This window comes from Myotis myotis, unplaced genomic scaffold (assembly GCF_014108235.1).
Source record: "Myotis myotis isolate mMyoMyo1 unplaced genomic scaffold, mMyoMyo1.p scaffold_m19_p_5, whole genome shotgun sequence".
Classification (NCBI taxonomy): domain Eukaryota; kingdom Metazoa; phylum Chordata; class Mammalia; order Chiroptera; family Vespertilionidae; genus Myotis; species Myotis myotis.
This window is the reverse complement of record NW_023416357.1, coordinates 17,405,499-17,424,191: the sequence shown is the minus strand read 5'-3', so window position 1 is coordinate 17,424,191 and position 18,693 is coordinate 17,405,499. Positions and strand designations below refer to the sequence as shown.

Genomic DNA, 18,693 nt, shown 5'->3' with positions numbered 1-18,693 from the left:
ACATAGTATCTTTTCAGTTTATCCTCTTCCAAGATAACATACTGATACTGATGCAACTAATTTTTTAAACAAGTAATGTTCACAAAAATTTGAGGAGACCATCTTATACTTCTATGCAAATATATTCCAGAAAATGCCGGATACATTGCTCTGTGCTCCCCTGAGGTTACCGAGGAGGAAGGGGTGGCAAAAGAAAACCAATCATCATCATTACTTCTTTTTAATTGTTTAACTTTATTACTGTTGCACCATTTATACAATTACATATAATTTCAATGCATCCATTGTACATTTTTTTGTTATTTTTTTTTAAATTTTTTCCCATTTTTCCAATGAGTGGTGTATTGGTGTCTGTGACACAGGATGGAGGAGAAACTGGAACTGCAATGAACGCAGACGTTTTTATTTTATTTTTTTTTTTCATTTCCACTGACCAATAAACAGAACTACAGGTGCACCCAACCACGGACATGCATTAACTCGTCATGAGAAATCTAGGGAGGCTAAGTTGGATGAGAGAATGTGTGTTACTCCCAAAAATACCTGGGGAGGAGGCATGGAGTCTTGGCATGGAGATACATGTGGACAGGCTCAGTGGGCTGTCTGAAAGGTGGCATTCATCCACAGACATTTAAAAAATATCAAAAGAAGAAAGGCAGCAAATAAAAAAAAAAAGGAAACACAGAAAATACTGCTTTCATAAAGATCTGATTGCCTTTGGAAGGGCCCTGCGGGCAGAATCAAACGCACGCTCCCTACTCCCCTTGCAGAATTCAGTACCCATCTGAGTTAGCCGCAGACCACTTTCAGACACTGACCTCGAAACGCCAGGACTGGTTGGTAGAGTTGACTGAAGGTATATTAGATATTTCCCCACAAAAATACTATTTGGATTCTCCCCATCCCCCCTCCCTCCTTTGATGGGACATCTTTTTCTTTTCATTTCTTTTTTTTTTTTTCCTTGGGCAATACATATCATGACTTCCAATTTGAAACAAGTTAGTATAGGAGAGAGACAGAGAGACAGACAGAGAGAGAGAAACAGGTTGTGTCTAAGCTGTGATCTCTTTTCCCATAGGCTGTCCTTGTTACTCCTTCACCGCCACGGTTTGATCGGAATTCATGGCGGGGGCCTCGGCAGGTTTGACCTCGTCTGCGGGGGCTGCTGCGGGGGCTGCGGGGGCCTGGGCCTTGGGCGTGGAGCTGGGTGCTTCCGTGGCTGCTGGGGTCTCCTTGGACGATGGGGCAGCCTCAGTGCTGCTGGGTTTTGAGTCTGAAGCTGGGGCCCCGTCACTTTTCGTTTCCTGCGAGGCAGGAGCCGCGGGAGCCTCAGTCTTTGCGGGTTCCCCTCCCTCCTTGCTCTTGTCATCCACCTTGGTGGCGGTCGCGGGCTCCGCCGGGGCCTCGGCCTCGGGAGCCTTGGGGGCATCGCCTGCGGCGGGGCCCGAGGTGGCCGCCTGCTCCGCATCCTTCGGGGGCTCCGGCTTCCCCTCGGCTGCTCCCTCCGTCTGCTCAGGCTCTGCCTTCGGAGCATCCGCCTTGGCCGCGTCTGTGTCTTTCTCGGCTTCCTTGTCTTCGGGCTTGTTGGCAGCATCCTGGGCATCCTTCTCCGCCTTCTCCTCCTTGCCCTCCTTCACCCCGGCGGTCTCCGCAGCCGCCTGGGTCTCATTCTCCTTCGGGGTCCCCTCCTCTTCCGTCCCCGCTCCTTCGGCCTTCTTGTCTTTGTCCTTGGCCTTCTCATCATTCACATTGTACCCCTTCTTCTTCTTGCTCAGCTTGCCTCCCATCTTGGAGTTCTGGAACACAACACAAAACAGAACAGAGCGGTGTTACTGTGGCTCTAGTCTAGGCTGAATAGCTGTGCCCCCACCTGCCCCCCTTCCCCTTCAGAGGTTGAAACCCTAACCCTCAATGTGATGGCATTCGGAGCTGGGGCCTTTGGTAGGTGGCTAGGCCATGGGGGCGGGGCCCTCATGAAGGGGAGGAGTGCTGGCACAGAAGACACCCCCAGGGCTCCATGCCCGTCCCCACGTGAGGATACGCGGAGGAGCCAGCCATCTACAACCAGGAAGCAGAGTCTGCCTCCAGAACTGTGAGAAATAAATTCCTATTGTTCAAAAGCCACTCGGTATATGGTGATTTGTTACAGCAGCCCAAACGGACAAAGAAGCTTTTCAAGTATGAAAACTAAAAGGCTTCACTTTACAAAGAGTCCAGAACACTACAGAACAGTACACTTTCAAATGATCGACATGGTGTTTTTACATGTATTTTGCGAAAATTATAAATAAAACAGTGAATGGTAAAAATATATAATAATAATAATAATAAAGAGCTCAGTTACAGAGTGTCTAGTCACAGCAAGTTGAGGAAATAAGCTGGTGTCAAAGATTCAGTGATTAAAGACTAAGCCTGTCAGTGATAAAGACGTGGAGCAGTATTTGTTTCTTATCTGTCCCCCATAGCCAACTCAAATACCCAATACTGGACATGTGTACAAAATAGCATTAGCAGCCACTTCAGACCATAGCATAGCCAATAAAAGACTTAGTAGTTTTAAAATGCTTTCCAGAGAAAGGGTACATTTCAACAAAGCACAGTTCAAAAATTTCAAGAAAATTATCTCAAACTACAAACTTCTTTCAAACGCCATTATTCACGTATATCTATCTATATATATAAAAGCCTAAGCAACTGAATGACCAGTCAACATGACCATCAGGGAGCAGGTGCTCAAAGCAGGAGCTGCCCACTGGTGGTCAGTGCACTCCCTTAGCTAACCTCCCGTGGCCCCTCCCCCTGGCCAGCCACCACCACCTACCCCTGCATCGGCCCAGATCGCTGGCCAGGCCGAGAAGGACCCCACCCATGCACAAATTCATGCACTGGGCCTCTAGTGTTCATATAAGCACACACATCTTCAAAGAACAAAGTCAAGCAGGATTTGGTCTAGCTCATTAACTAGGACCAGCTAAAGGAAAACTATCCCTCAAAAATCAAAAAGTATAGTGTTCCCAGTTACATTTAGGTTGTTAGTTGTGTCCAATTTGTATTCATTGTTTTTCAAAGTGTTTTTTGGATTAAAAGAAATAGTCCCATAGCAATATAAAAGCGTCCTTCATTACCAATGTTCTGATTAGGGTTCAAACTAGATACAGAAGTTGAATGCTCATTAACAGCCTTGTTCACCCAAAGGTAAGTCTCCAACTTCTTAGATATATAGTGCAATATCCTCTTTCATCCCCACAAATAAGTACGAGAGAGAGAGAGAGAGAGAGAGAGAGAGAGAGAGAGAGAGAGCTTTGACCTGGGCCCTGTCTGATTTGGTTCCAGGTCAGGGTCTCCTCCTGACAAAATTATAAAGTACTCTTTGACCAGTCGTTTTTAAAAAACCATCATTCATTTAAAAGAGGAAATTTGCTGTTTATTCATTATACTCCTTGAAATTATAATTCATGACAGTTAAATGACCTACATTTATTCTAAGAGTCAGGTATTGGGTAGGAGAGTGCTAACTGAAGAATTCTGACTTTAGTCAAGATTTGTCTCCCCAGTCTATATGCTAATTTCCTGTCTGGAGAGACTTCAATAGTTGGGGGAGGGGGAAAAAACAATAAACCAAAAGATGTCTAAAATACTAGTTTCTATTCCCAAGAAAGACCTTTATTATGGTATCAAAGAATTTCTCTTACATATCTTTTTTTTAAAAAAGGAGTGATTTTTGGTTATAACTGAGATATGCAGTGTGCTCTATTTGACTTAATCTTTAGCTATTTCTCCCTCAGAAGTGGGAAAATCAGATGTAAAAACAATACAGTTAAATCTACCTTTATCATATATGCAATCACAAAAGCAATAAATCAAAATATAAAGAGATAAAATAAACTAGATCAGTATTTTAAATTAGTTAGAACTCTTTTATTGAATTCTTAGTTAGCCAATATGCACAAATGGTGTTATGTCAAAATAATTTCAGCGGTTGTTTGGAGTAGGTATTGCCGAAACCGGATTGGCTCAGTGGATGGAGCGTCGGCCTGCAGACTCAAGGGTCCCAGGTTCGATTCCGGTCAGGGGCATGTACCTGGGTTGCGGGCACATCCCCAGTGGGAGATGTGCAGGAGGCAGCTGATCGGTGTTTCTCTCTCATCGATGTTTCTAACTCTCTATCTCTCTCCCTTCCTCTCTGTAAAAAATCAATAAAATATATTTTAAAAAAATAATAATAATTTCAGCTCTTATATGTCACAATACCTAAGAAATAGAAACCCTGACAGGCCTGCCTTTAGGATGGCCTACCAATTCCATAATAGAAACCCATGCACCAACTTGGAGATCACAGAATAGCAGACAAAGTGTACATTGTGAATGTAACAGGATCGCGGTGTTATGACACACACAGCATGAAATTCTATATAGCTATCCCAGAGGCTGAAAGTCATGCTGGTTTACAAACCTAAAATCTGCGTTACTAAAATTGGTTTTCTGCAACACGGTTAGGGCCATTTTCTATTCTTTGTTTTAAGCCCATCTGTGATTCCTTTCTGGGTAGGAAATGATTGTATATAATCCAGTTGTAAGTAAGAAAGTGTGTTTCCATTCCTGTTTGCTTTTCAAACACAAAGTTAACCAACACTTCTACCTTTTGCTAGTTTGTGTGTGTGTGTGTGTGTGTGTGTGTGTGTGTTAGTTATAGTGAGGTATGGGGGGGGAGGGGGGGGAGGCTTATAGAATTCACCAGAACCCTGGAAAGGCAAGATAGCTGGTTATTTCTCAAGACATTATGGGTGAAAACCTTGCCTACACCCAAAGGTAAATTAAAATTGTAATTTCAAATTTATTAACTGTTTCATGGGTTTAGGCACAATCCTAATCCTAAACACAGTTATTTTATTTAATCTTCTCAACAGTACCATAAGATAGTAAATATCCCATCAGCATCCTCCTTTTACCCAAATGGAAATTCTAGGTGATTTCATGGAGCAGTTCAAGCAAAAGGCTGAGTCCAACAAAATTAGGTGAGGCAGGAAGGCACCATCTTGGAGGTCAAAGGGAACTCCACTAAGAAGCTTGCAAATGGGCAGAGTTCTCATCTCAGGAATGTTACCCACTCTGGGTCACAGGGTTGGTACAGATCTGGGGTGACTCAGAACTCAAGATATTGACAAGATAATGATAAAATTCAGAACTTCAGGTACTCTCTATCCCTAAACATTTCATCACCCATTTGCCAGTGCAGCTTTGTATCATGATCCTTGAACAATTACAGAGCATGATGGGCACATTTTAATTATTGTTCTCTTTTTATGACTTCTAATTTTGAAAGAAATCAGTTGGTGTAGAAAGTTGGAACTTCTACATTAAAAAAAAGTAGCTGGGGGGGAAAAAAAGACACAGCAACTAGTAATCCACCCTGGAAATCCCTTAAACCTAAATCTGAGCGACAGGGAAACAACAATCTTTCGTTTCTCCACATTTTGGTCATTCTCTAGCCACTGAGTAGTCCAGCACAAACACCCAGACCCACGCTGATGCACTGAGTTCTGTGTTGATACAATAACTAAAGTAGGACATATCCCCATTTTTACAGAGCTATTGGGATGTGACATTTTAGAAGATTTTTCGAGGAGTTTATAAGTTGGAAGAGAGCTTCAGGCCAGTCATAGGTTTTAAATGACAACAGCTTAGCTTTGGGAATATCAACACAAGGTCATGGTGACTTTCAAGCACAGTAAGAACAAAGATTCATTACCCTCATATAAAGGGGAGAGAGAGAGCTTCTCATTTTGAATAAAGTCTCCCCGCCTATTGCTTCTTCTGAAAATCTACTTCTCCTCTGGATACAACCTTTTATTTATTTATTTATTTATTTATTTTTTTACTTATAGAAACTGAAGCCAGTAGTCTATCCCACAAGCTTATTTTACACTCACAGAGGCACACAAGAGTGACATTATCCAGCAGAGTAGGATTGACACTTTGACCCCATTCTGCACCAAAGCTCAAGCAACTGTATTATGAATCAGGAAGCCCACCCGAATAATCTCCCTTTCTCCAGTGCTAAGAGAGGAGCCCAATTTGGCAGACGCCAATTGCTATGGTGAGTGGAGCCACTGAGCTGAATTGGTCCTAAGTAGTCTCTTTAAAGGACAGACAGTTCTGCCCCTTCCAGGGACGGAGGTTCTCAAATCCTATGACTGCTACCAAGTGAAAACACATGGCTCACTCAGCCCCACTGCCTTTGGTTTCAGTCAAGAAAACTGCCATTATTTTAAGTTATAGGAAGGCACAGCCCTACATACCCAGATAGTGTCTAATCAATATAGAAGTTATTTTTATGGCTTTTCAATGAAATGTGAGGTTTCTGGAAGCTATCATTTACTGTTTCCTTTCTTTAGCCCCTGACATATAACACTAAATAGTCTAGTTGAGTGTAGGTGAGAGAGAAGAGCGGGACACATTGGATCAAAAGGAGTTTGAGTAGGAGAAACAATAAGAGCACTATCATCACCAATTTTAAGACTTCAGTCCTTTGAGGCAGGGCTAAGTAGTAGCATGCCATCAGGCATCCCAGAGATCTGGGTCATCAGGATGGCTTTAAAGAGCCATTCTGCCTCTTGGTAGCAAGCAAAACTATTGGTAACTAACAGCCCACATACAGAATTTTAAATGTTTTGATATGTAAGCAATCACCACTTGTAATGTTAAATCTTCATTTTGATAGCACTTTGTTGGTTATATCCGTTAGTGTTACCCAAGTCTTTGGATGGAAAATGCAAACCCCAGCTATAGCATTTTCCCCCTTCAGAAAAATGCAGCATTGCATAATGACAGTTTGCAGGCATTAACTATTCCAAAACCACGAGGGCTTATACTCACTGTATTCTGCCTACAATTATTATGTACTCCACGACACCTCTCCATTCTACTACAGTCAGTAAGCAACAACAAGATTTTGTGACAACGAAAAGTATTGGTGTGCATTAACTTGTGTATAAAACAAAACAAGAAAATGACTGATACAGAATTTCTCCTATGATCCCATAATTACTATGTGTATGGCTTCACGTGCTATTTTTATGTCTTCTGCCTCTCACTAATAATTTCTAGGTACTTACTATGCAGGACAGTTTGAATTACACCAAGATCCCATCCATTGCCAAATTTCCACTTAGGAAATACAAACCCGGATTTATTAACTATTTCAACTAGAAACAAGAGAATAGAGTTCTTAAGGATGATATCAAACAGATGATAATAAAGATCACTGCAAGTTTATAGAAAAACCCAACATGAATATGCAACAGTGTGTGTGTCAGAGACTAGAGTGTTATTTCTGGTTTGACTGTTGCTTCATGATGTGATCAAGACAAGAAATAGTGTCCTTTTGCTTCTGTTTCCATATTACAATCAGAAGAAAACATACCTCCTCACAAGCATGCTGAGAATGAATCAATGTTTCTTGAAAGTTAAATATGTGGGTGCAGCATATTAACTGTACCTTGAAAAAGCAATTGTTACTGCCAATTCAGGGCTGCAAAGCTTCATGGATTTATATACAAGGCCATCTATATTGACCTTTTAAGGATAACATACAGAGTTAAAACTGACTCCTGAGTTACATCTACAGGCAAACTCAACACAAACAAAGAGGGTTTATTAATTACTCAGGCCAAAAGAACCCAAGTTATTGATCAAACCTAGTTAAAGCACATGTTGTGATAAGACAAAGAGAAAGGATCTTTTTTTACCTTAAGGAAAGAATTTACACAGACTCTTTTCACAAAGAAAAAATAAACAAATTCAAGAAATATTTTCAATAAGAATGGAGGAAAAATTAAAAGATTTGGTTATGTCCAACAGTTTCTATTTTCAACAAATGGCTGGCTTTTCTTCTTTTAAATGGTCAAGACTTTTATTCTAAAGGAAGAAAATGAAATAAAGATAATGTAGCCTGTCTGTATTTTTGGTATTCCTACAGGGATGTGTTCAGTCACAATGATTTGCTGTCAAGTTTCATCAATGCCTGGTGATCATTTTCATTATTCTCAGCATCTGATTCCATCAAAGCTTCTATTCAGCAATTGTAACATCACCAACATTTAGATGAGAATGTCCTTTGGGGAGAGAATTGTCAATCCTGAGTTTCTGAGGCACACCTATTAAATACCATGAGTAAAATTGTAGAGAAAACATTCTCAAGCTAATTTATTCCCTTGTCACAATAAAAATGTTCACTCAGCATTGAAAAAAAAAAGTACTTTAAAAATGTGTAAGCTATATTTTAAAAAGAGGGCACATACTCTCACACTTCTATAACCCAATTTTCCCAAAAAAGTTTCAGTAAGTTGACTTGGATCTTCAAGGTCAGAAAGCCCTCCAATACAATAGAAGATTAATCACAAGTGACCCCTCCATTTTTCTCCTTCAGGAAAGCCCAGGTTAGCCCTATAGAAACACTGTCAGAGTGTCTTTGGGGATCTCTCATCAAAATCTAACATGCAGAGTAGCCCCAAGAACTTCAGATGTTCACAAATTATTCTAGAAAAATAGACTTGATCTTAGTGGGAAAAGAACCTTTTTGAAGTGGGTACTAAATGTAAGCAATGACAGAGGATATAAGTAAGCAAAAAACTTACTCCCGTGTAGCAGGAGGGATAAGACGTACAGAGACCATTAAAATGAGTCAGTTAAGTGTCATAATAGAGAGAAAAACAAAAGTTTTCCCAGAAGAGATGACCTTTTGTTGGATTCATGGGATGTGGAAAAAGTTTTATAGAGAAGGTGGACTTTGAGATGGTCAGAATATCAACAGTGCTTATACCCGCAGTAATTATTCGGCCTAGGACTGTCTTACTATTTAGTCTTTACATTTTTGACCCATTAACAGTCTCATCAATCCTACAAGGAAGGGATTATCACTATCTCCACTTTAACATGAGGAAACTAAGGCATGTTGGAGATAAATAATTTACCCAAGACCATGCAACTAGTTGCCTGGAGATGTGGGGTGAACCAGGGCACTCTGGCTCTTGAGTGAGGTCTGTTAATCATCATGGTAAAGTGCCTTAAAAATGGCTAAGCTATCTACAGATGAAGATGGGGAAGTGGAAAGTGTTTATGTCAGAGTGAACCAACAGGAAGGGTCTAATCAGGATTATAAGAACATCCTGTTTACATTTAGGAGACAGGTGAGGGCACATTGACCTGGAGGAAGAAATGATGGGGGATCCATCTATAAAGTTTGCCTCGTAGAATGCATTAAGGTGGTAGAAAGCAGAAAAACAGCTCTTAAAGGAGTTAAAGGGAAAAAAGATGTCTCAGAAATCAAGAGAGAATTTTAGAAGCATCTTGAAGAAGTTATATGCTGCTGCCATAAGGTTAAGAAAGATGAGAACAGAAATTGTGCAATTTGATCTTGTGATGAGTTGTCCACTACTGACCTTCTAGTGACGCAGGTGGAGGGGTGAAGACATATGCCTCCCTTTGGGAAGGCTCAAAGAGCATACAAAGAGCCAGAAAAGAGATCCACATAAAAGACTGACATAAATGATTGTAGGCAAAGTGAAGGCAAGAGTCGAGGTTCTGGAAGGCTCAGAAAGTACACCAAAATTAAGCTTGGTAAAGAGGGACATACATTTACTATACAGATGGTGGGAGGGGGAGAAAGGAGCGATGTAAATTCCAAATCCACCCATTACCCCCAGACTCCATGTCGGCATCACTCTCTTTCAAGTGAATGTGCTCATATCTGAATTATTCCAGACCAAAGCCTCGCTATAGTAAATGTTAGATCATGTGTCTTTGAAATAGTCCTTTATCTTTTAGTACTTTATGTCTTTATTTGTCCAGTTGTTTATCGTCTCAGTTTCTTTCATATTACACTTAGGATCTCTCAAGTACTGGGAGGAAAAATACAGACATTTCATAAACTAAAATGTTTGAGGATTAACATAGTGACCCAGAGTGAACCTGGAGAGGTCTTCTTGTGAAACAATTTGATGTGCAAAAGTAAAGCAGATAGGCTCATCACATTACAAAGGATTTAAGAGACAAGGGAATGCACAGGTACTAGCCATGGCAGCTAAGTCTAAATAGAAAAGGAGCCATACTTCTTAAGAACTCCTTTACTCTCCTTGCTCCTTTCCTTATTATGCAATCTCGTGTAGTCTTAGACAAGCCATCCAGCTGGGGTTGTTTATCTAATCTTCATTGCTTAACCCTCGTATATTCTGTTGTATTGTACTGGGAGTTTTAGCAGTAAAATAAGCCTAGCCTCACTCAAACATTGACCAAAAGCCTTTCTTCAGATTTATTCAACATACATCTGATGACCTCAGAAAAAGGATTTTGTTTTATGGTTATTAATGAACAATGGGCTCTTGATAAACACTGCAGACTCTGAAACATGCAATTTCCAAATTATAAACTTGTAAGAGTCAATACAACCAGGACTGTAAACTAAGTTATGTAAACTCAGCTTTCAGTTAGCAGTAGAAATAAGCAGGCTAAATTATAACTGAAATTTCCATTCCATTGAATGAGACATGGCCGAGTTCCAGGGATCATCATGATGGCCAAGTCTATGGCATGGGAGCCATCACATAAAGATGAGACGGCAGACATTGCTATAGTCATCTTGACAAGATATTTGCCCTTAAAGTTATTATGTGCATATTGTAGACATCAATTTTTCAAAGTCTGTCTCCTGGTTGGTTCTTCAGGCTTTAACCATAAAACTCTGAATTGATGCTGCTGCTTTAAATCCAGCATGTAACAGTTAAGCTTGTCTTTGAATATAAAAGGAGACTGAATGCAGACCTTATGTAGAGGGGAGATTTACCCCATTTAAAACATCCTGCCACATGAATCAAACACTATCAGAAACATGTATTAACATGTATTATTCATTCTCATCAATACTCTAATATGCTTTTAGAGTCTTCTGTGCATTCACATCATTATTTATTTGTACTTAACGGGTAGTCCTTTCAAAAGCCCCAGCTGCAGCATTCTAACATATGACTTTGTGTAAATCATCTGCTCTTTTAGTCAATAAAGTGAGCAGGTGAACCACAACCAGCCCAGGAAATGCAAGTTGCCAAGATCACCTCCTAACCTTCCTCTCTTCCACAGACCCAGGAAACTAATGTCTTATCACCACAACTAATTTAGAACTCTTAAGACAGAATTAAAGCACAGGGGAAAAACTTCTAGCAATTGAGATACTTTTGCTGCTTATACTAATGGACTAGACAGACCATCATGGGACTGGAGCCATAACAGACCTGCACAGTGTAGCCCATCCAACAAAAAACTGGCCAAGGAGAAGGGAGGGGCCACCTACACCCAGAATAACTGCCCCTTACTCATGATGTGACCTGGAGGGGTCAGTCATATTCTCTCATTTGTCAATATTTTGATGCATCTGAGGAGCTGGTTAATAGTGCAGATCAGGGGTCTCCTTCTAGAGATGAGTGAGTCTAGAGCAGGTCCCCAAGAATCTATTTTTTAACAAGTTGACCAGGTAAAGCTGTGGCCCAGGAGCCACTCTGAGAAATGCAGACACATGGAGTTTTCAGTGACATTGAGTCAGTTGATGCTTTCGCATTATCTGTAACAACTGCAGCATGAAAAACACTTCAAAATCAATTTGTTACTGGTGGTGGCAACCCTGAAAACAAGCATGGGAGCCACTGGCTGTGTGGGGCCTGGAGGAAACAGTGAGCAGAACCCCAATGGAACCTTACCAACTAATGCACCATTTAGTCTGAGTTCTCTGCTACCAGAATCACAAACACGTTAGAATTACCTGGACTTATTCTTCCTCCCAGACTCCCCAAAAGCAACTGCCCCCACTACCTCTCTCCCACCCTCCTCACCTCTCCCCCCACCCAGCCCTCTCACTAGTGCCATTATTTAGCCAAGGAGTGGGAATCATACAAGCAGCCTGCATAGAAGAGCAAGTCTCCTGACCAAAGAGCAATTCCACCAGCTGCCGAGAAGCCCCCATGCCTGCATCAGCTCTTAGGCCACCTCCTTACTCCAGCAACTTCGGCCACTGGTGGGGAAACACAGTATAGTGGCTATTCACCTCTATAAACTCCCTTTTTACATAATGCGGGGCTTCAATTGTTCAAGATTTACTGCCGGCCCTGTGAGACAATACTGTTTTCAAAAGCATCCATTTTATGTAATTAGAGTTCACATTTCAGAAAACAGGTTTTTCTCTTTCAGTTCAAATGGAACTTTGATGGCTTGCCAATGAGTTTTGAGCCCTGATCTCATATACTCTGTGGGAGAAGGCATATGGGCAGTGGGGTCAGCAGGCCAAGTTCAGCTATGTGAACTTGGTCAGGGAAGTGAGCCTCGGCAATTCACCTTCACCTATAAAAGAAAAAGGAGTGGAAAGAGTTTAATAGCATTAAGTGGAGTAGTTTCAGGAAAGTGGAGTTCAGCTCATGACATAGTATTCGGTAAATTTTCATTGACCTTTCTTTACCTAAAATCATTTTTTCTCAGTCCTATTAATATGTAATAGAGAGTAAATCTGAATTTTAAGATTAAGTAAACATATGGGTGGAACAAATTACTGTATTCAAACGGGCAAACAAATGGAAATGGATTCAATTATATTCAAAATAATACTTTCCCTATATATCAAAATCCTAGATTAGGTTAAAAATGATAATACCCAGCTCTAGCCAGTTTTTCTCAGTGGACAGAGCATCAGCCTTGAGAACTGAAGGGTTCTGGGTTCAATTCTAGTCAAGGGCACATGCTGAGGTTATGGGCTCAATCCCCAGTAGCGGGCATAGAGGAGGCAGCCGATAAATGATTCTCTCTCATCATTTATGATTCTTTCTCTCTCTCCCTCTCCCTTCCTCTCTGAAATCAATAAAAATATATTTTTTAAAAATTTAAAAAATAAAAAAGTATAATATCCATTATATAATCTGTAGATTTTAAAGGGAAGTAAATGTTACTAAATGGGCAAGCTCTTATAATAGTATGAACAGAGGGCGAAGATGAATGATAATCAGAAACACCAAATGCTGAGTGACGTCAGCATACATGAAAAAACATTACATAAAAAAATCAAAAGGGAGAACATGCCTTTAAAGCAACCTTTTGGGAAAGAGACTCTTTTCCAAACTCTATTTCCATCTTATTTGCTTAGGTAAATTGCGAGGTTGTGGTGAAAGGCCGTGCACAATAATACTCTGTTTTGCCCACTCCACCTGTTTGAAGTTCAATCATAGTTTTAAAATTAAAAGACCAATAGACCTTTTCCCTAAGAATATTTTATTTTTTATCTACAGCTATTTAAACAGTGTGTTCAGACATGAAGTAAAGAATTACCAGCCAGCCTTCCTCAGTTTTAGCATAAAATTCAGGTGAGAAGTCAGTCACATCTCTATTTTTCCCATAGGCTTAGAAAAAGCAAGTCAAGAAAACCACAATCCATAAGCACTTTTCTTGGAATCAGGGAACCAGCCACTAGGAAGTGTGGCATTGCATTCCAAGCCACACCAATATCACCTTGGTACTACAGTCTGGTGACAAAGTGCTAAATACCATCCCTACATGTGGAACTTAAAACAGGGTACCCATTTAAGGCCCCAACAGCATCCCTCTCAGGGTACTCAGCCACTCAATGCCTCACCTGAATTACTCTCCTTAGGAAAAGAACTAATACCATTCATTGGCCATGCTTTTGTGAATTTGAATCTTTAAATAATATCTGTTAAACTTGGACTTGAATCTCACCATAGCCATTACTAGGTGCTTATGTTAATCAAACCACTTTTAACTCCCCGGTGGTTCCTTATTTCATTTGTATATAAATGGCTATAATTGTATTGCTTTGGTCTATAATTTTTAGTCTTCATACAAATCTGCAGTAATAATGTATATATTTAACTAGATTGTATTGAGCACTCAAATTCACTCATGCATTTATTTCAGAAAGGCCACAAATGTCCAGGCACTGTGTTAGACCCAGGGCGCCCAATGTAAAACAAGGTTGACTCTGACTTACCCACAGACCATTCAGGTTTAAAGTGCAGGAAAACAATACCTCTTAATCATGTCAAAAATAACAGCAAATACTAGCCAGTAGGCTAAATTCTGATAAAGTGGCTTAAACTATTTTAACAAGTACACTACAACAGAAACTCAATTTATTTTGTAAGAGTTAGAGCAGAAAACACATAGGTAGGGGCCCAAATCTTTCCTAATGAGGCCTTTTGGGTTCTCCTTGCTGTCCTCAAATGCTTTATGCACCTTCTGAGATGAGGACCAAGAGTGGAGCTGCTAAGAGTGGGGTGCTGAATGGCAAGGGTAGAAAGTCATGCTAATACCAGATAAATAAGGAAGAAATGGAACCTCACATGTCAATAATAGACACGTCAAGATTCGCTCAATCAGGTACAAGTTCCCTCTGCTTAGTAGATCAAGGATCCTATCCTATGCACTCAAACATGTGGGCGCCTGCAGCTCACTGTATATAAATGTACTCTGATATGTAGGACATTGCCAAATGGAATGTACCAGTGACAGCGTGAGTTTTGCATAATCCTGGAGTTGTGACAGACACATGAGAAGAGGTGCATTGTCTTAATAAGAAAGGCGAAGGCAAATACATCGCCCATGTAAAACAGAAGGTGGAAGTGAAAGATGTGTTTAATATGACAAACTTCACCTGACTTATCCAACCTCAGGAGAGCTTCTGAGGGTTCCACTCATTCCCGCCACCAACCTTGCCCTCCCACAACTTCCTGTTACAAATTACACTTCCTGGTTGACACTAGGCATCAGTGTGGGGCAAGAGATTTCAAAACACACAGCAGCCTCAGACTGGCCAAGATACCACAGGTTCCATATGACTCTTAGATGTAAGGCGAGAATAGAATACAAGCGTGGAAGGCTATGACTCATGAGTCTCTTTTACTGGTAATGGGAAAGAAACCCTAGTGAACTTATTTTAGTATTGAGTGAGTAAATTGATTTACTATGTCGTTCCCACCAGTCCTAATACAGATTAAGTGGAAGCAAAGGGAAAAAGCATCTTTGTTAGAACAGCATCCCCTAGCTTTTATGACAGTACACCTGTCCCTCACATCTCTGGACCTACAAGGATTTTCTACAAAACAAAGGAATTGAGCTATTTCATCTCGAAAATCCCATGAGTCTAAAACACTAATACACACCAACATAGAAAATTGCATGTCCCAAACTATTTACATGTGTGCAGCAATAGGTTCAAATAAGTAGATGTCACTAGTCAGAACAAACCAAAGCTGTCCCTTAAGTCAGTTGGAAGGTTAAAAAGCAGCAGTGGGTAACTTAAAATTACACAAAACCACCCATGAAAGAGGGCACATTTATTAAGATAAAGATTAGTGTCAGAACATGTTACTTCCTTTGATGTCAAGGTGTTATCTAATGAAATGAGGAAATCCAACATAGTGCCTTAAGTTGTATTCTTTCCATTTTTATGTTGGGTCTCTTACTAATTTAAGCCTAAAATGTCTTAGGGAGCACTGCCAAGCACAGTGGATAGTAAATATTCTTTATTCTAAATCACATGATTCAGTTTGTGGTAACTTGAACATGGGATCTGCAATTCATATTGAATTAAAATCTGAGAAATAAATATAGTTACCTAAAACCCTCATTGAGTTTATTACATCCTGAAGATCCATGGCAAATGGAACGTTTTATCAACTGATCTCGCTTTCCTTATGCACACAATTTATTCCGTTTATAACATAGCTTTGAAAGGAGACCATCTTAAAATACGAACCATCCTCTCAGTCAGGCAAAAGTGACTCTTTTTACTTGGGAATTGGTGAAACTTGACTGTCGTAGATGGCTATCATAGATTCATAGGGTTCCCCAAACCCAGCCAGATCTTCTCAGCTCCCCCAGTCAATCTAACTTCAAAAGACCTTTTGCAGAAGCAGAAGTATTTTATTTCCTGTAAGTCATGAGGAGAGCTAAAGGTCAAACAGATAAACACTACTCAGCAGCAGGGAGCGGTCCATTCGCTAAAGGTGCATCCTGTGCTATGGCAGCCTCCCCAGGAGGGAAAGGGCGCTTCTAAATAAACACAAAGGAGGAATTACAATTAGTTTAGCAAAAAGTTTGCTTTTTCCATGCAAATGAGAGTTGCCAAAATGAAGACAGAACCTGCTTATGATTCTTCCACAAATTAATTATGCTCATTTATCATCCCCATGCACTTATTTGCACACAAGGTGCTGAAGTCCTCCTAGTTTGTTCTTTTATGAGAAAAAAGCTTTTGCCCCCAAAACTCCAATCTAGTCCCTATTCCCCAAAACTCAACTACAGTACAAATGCAGATTTGCAATTTGAACATATTAGGAAACTTGAAACATGCAAATTCTGCTTAGCATGCTTCTCTAAGTTTGCTACACGTATCTATATAACACAAATAATAAACACCAGATAGTCACTAATGTTGAAGGGTTTTTCTGTTCCATAAAGCCTCCTGAATGTACTATGTCTTATCACTGGTGAGTAAGATGCATGAAACTTCTCTGATAATTCGAGCAGCCAAGCTTTCTCTGAGCCACAGGCTCCAGTCTGTAAACCCGACAGATGTGCATATTCATAGTGATCAAAGCAAACCTCACAGCTCAGCTTGGAAATCAAGGCTCGCTGTGATTTCAGGGCTGGTGTGAAAGATATGGATTATGTTGAGACATTTGGGAGAATCTTGGTAACTCAGAATTCCATCCAGACTACACAGGGGAAAATAAAATAGAAATGGGGAATCAACGTTCATACTTTGCCACTGTTCTCCAGAAAGTGTCCTTACACTCATAAAAAAATTATTATACAAATAAGTCAATGTTAAAAACAATATTAGCCTGAAAAAGAAAAATGGACTGTTTTCACCAATTTGTCAGATGATTTTCTTGCAGGATTAAAAGCAGAAATTCGAGAATTTAGCTTTCTTTTGGGCCAGGGGGTCAGCAAACTGGGCCACCAGTTTTTGAAAACAAAGCCTAATTGGGACCCAGCCAGGCCCATCATTTACATAATGCAGCTGCTTTCATGCCAGAGTTGAGCAGTTGTGACAGAAATTGTCTGGCTGCCCTGACCGTTTTGGCTCAGTGAATAGAGCGTCGGCCTGTGGACTGGGGGGTCCCAGGTTCGATTCCGGTCGGGGGCATGTACCTTGGTTGCGGGCACATCCCCAGTGGGGGGTGTGCAGGAGACAGCTGATCAATGTTTCTCTCTCATCGATGTTTCTGGCTCTCTGTCCCTCTCCCTTCCTCTCTGTAAAAAATCAATAAAATATATTTAATAAAAAAAAAAAAAAAAAAAGAAATTGTCTGGCTGGCAAAGCCTACCGTAGTTTCCACCTGGCCCTTCAAGGAAGGTTGCTGACCCCGTCTAGAACCTTAGATGAACATACTTAGCCAGCGACTCATTTCCTACTGTCGGATGACTGTCTGATTCAAATCTAAACGATGCTGCAAAGATTAGTCAGGCTCTTTTTGGTTTGCAGCAATATCATCAGTAAAAAAGAACGTCACATGGGGATGTTTTAAGATTAGGAACAAGATAGTTTTTTTTTTTTTTTAATTCTTATCACCTACTCTGTGTATTCTGACTGCCTGAGAGCAAAGAGACTTGGGCTGTTGTAGCATCAACACAGCACTTACCAGGACAAAAACTCTAATCTCTCAGGAGACATGATGCCATAGCACAAAGTCCAGACCAGACCCAAAAAATGTTGCTCGGGTTCCAAGCCAGCGTTCCATCCCTTTCTGCTGCATGGCAGAGAGTGAGCTGCCTACCCGTGGTCGGCAAACCTCGGCTCGTGAGCCACATGCGGCTCTTTGGCCCCTTGAGTGTGGCTCTTCCACAAAATACCACGTGTGGGCGTGCACGTACAGTGCGATTGAAACTTCATGGCCCCCTGTGCAGAAGTCGGTATTTTGTGGAAGAGCCAGTATTTTGTGGAAAAGCCACACTCAAGGGGCCAAAGAGCTGCATGTGGCTCGCGAGCTGCGGTTTGCCGAGCCGCAGTTTGCCGACCACTGGTATGTGCGCCTGTTTTGGGAGTGTGTTTTTTTTTTCATAAGCATAAAATGGGGATGATAATAACTTTACATGAGACAGAATTTATAGCAACTGAAGAAGATAATGAAGACTACTTCAATGCTCCTCTTGAGCCAAGGGTGTGCTCTTGTGGTGCCCTTCAGATTAGATGGCGTCTGACCTTCTCTGAAGTTAAAATGCTCATCTTTGTGACACTTTCATAATATCAACAACAGTCCAATGGTGAAAGGGAAGCGAAAGAAAACACAGCTGCTCCTTCCCTGTAACTATCCCCAGACCTGTCTCTCTCATTTTCAAGCCCAACCTCAGCTCATTCTTCCGCCCATGGCTTCCTCCAAAGGTTCCTGGGGCATCACCCTCAGGTCCACAACAATTCAGTTACCTTGTTTTTCCTAAGAGATACACCCACTTGCACAGTTTTAAGAGCCTTGTAAGATGCTGAACATCCCTTTGTCTGATGTCAACAGCTTACTTATAGTCATGTCCTAAGCTTCAGACTTCTACAGCGTGAAATACCACTGACCCAACATGGACATCCCTTGGGTACTTCAAATTCATGATTTTCCCACGTTGGCTCACTGCTGCCTTTCCCACCTC

General features: G+C 40.9%; 1 protein-coding gene across 1 annotated transcript in view; it reads right to left on the bottom strand.

The window, feature by feature from the left end:
• Positions 1–214: 214 nt before the first annotated feature.
• Positions 215–18,693, bottom strand: part of BASP1 (brain abundant membrane attached signal protein 1) — a 45,325-nt gene continuing 26,846 nt past the window's right edge. The window contains exon 2 of the mRNA XM_036309360.1: positions 215–1,796. Coding sequence (XP_036165253.1) covers positions 1,089–1,787 — 699 coding nt within the window. The 5' untranslated portion in view covers positions 1,788–1,796 and the 3' untranslated portion in view covers positions 215–1,088. The remainder of the gene's footprint in view (positions 1,797–18,693) is intronic.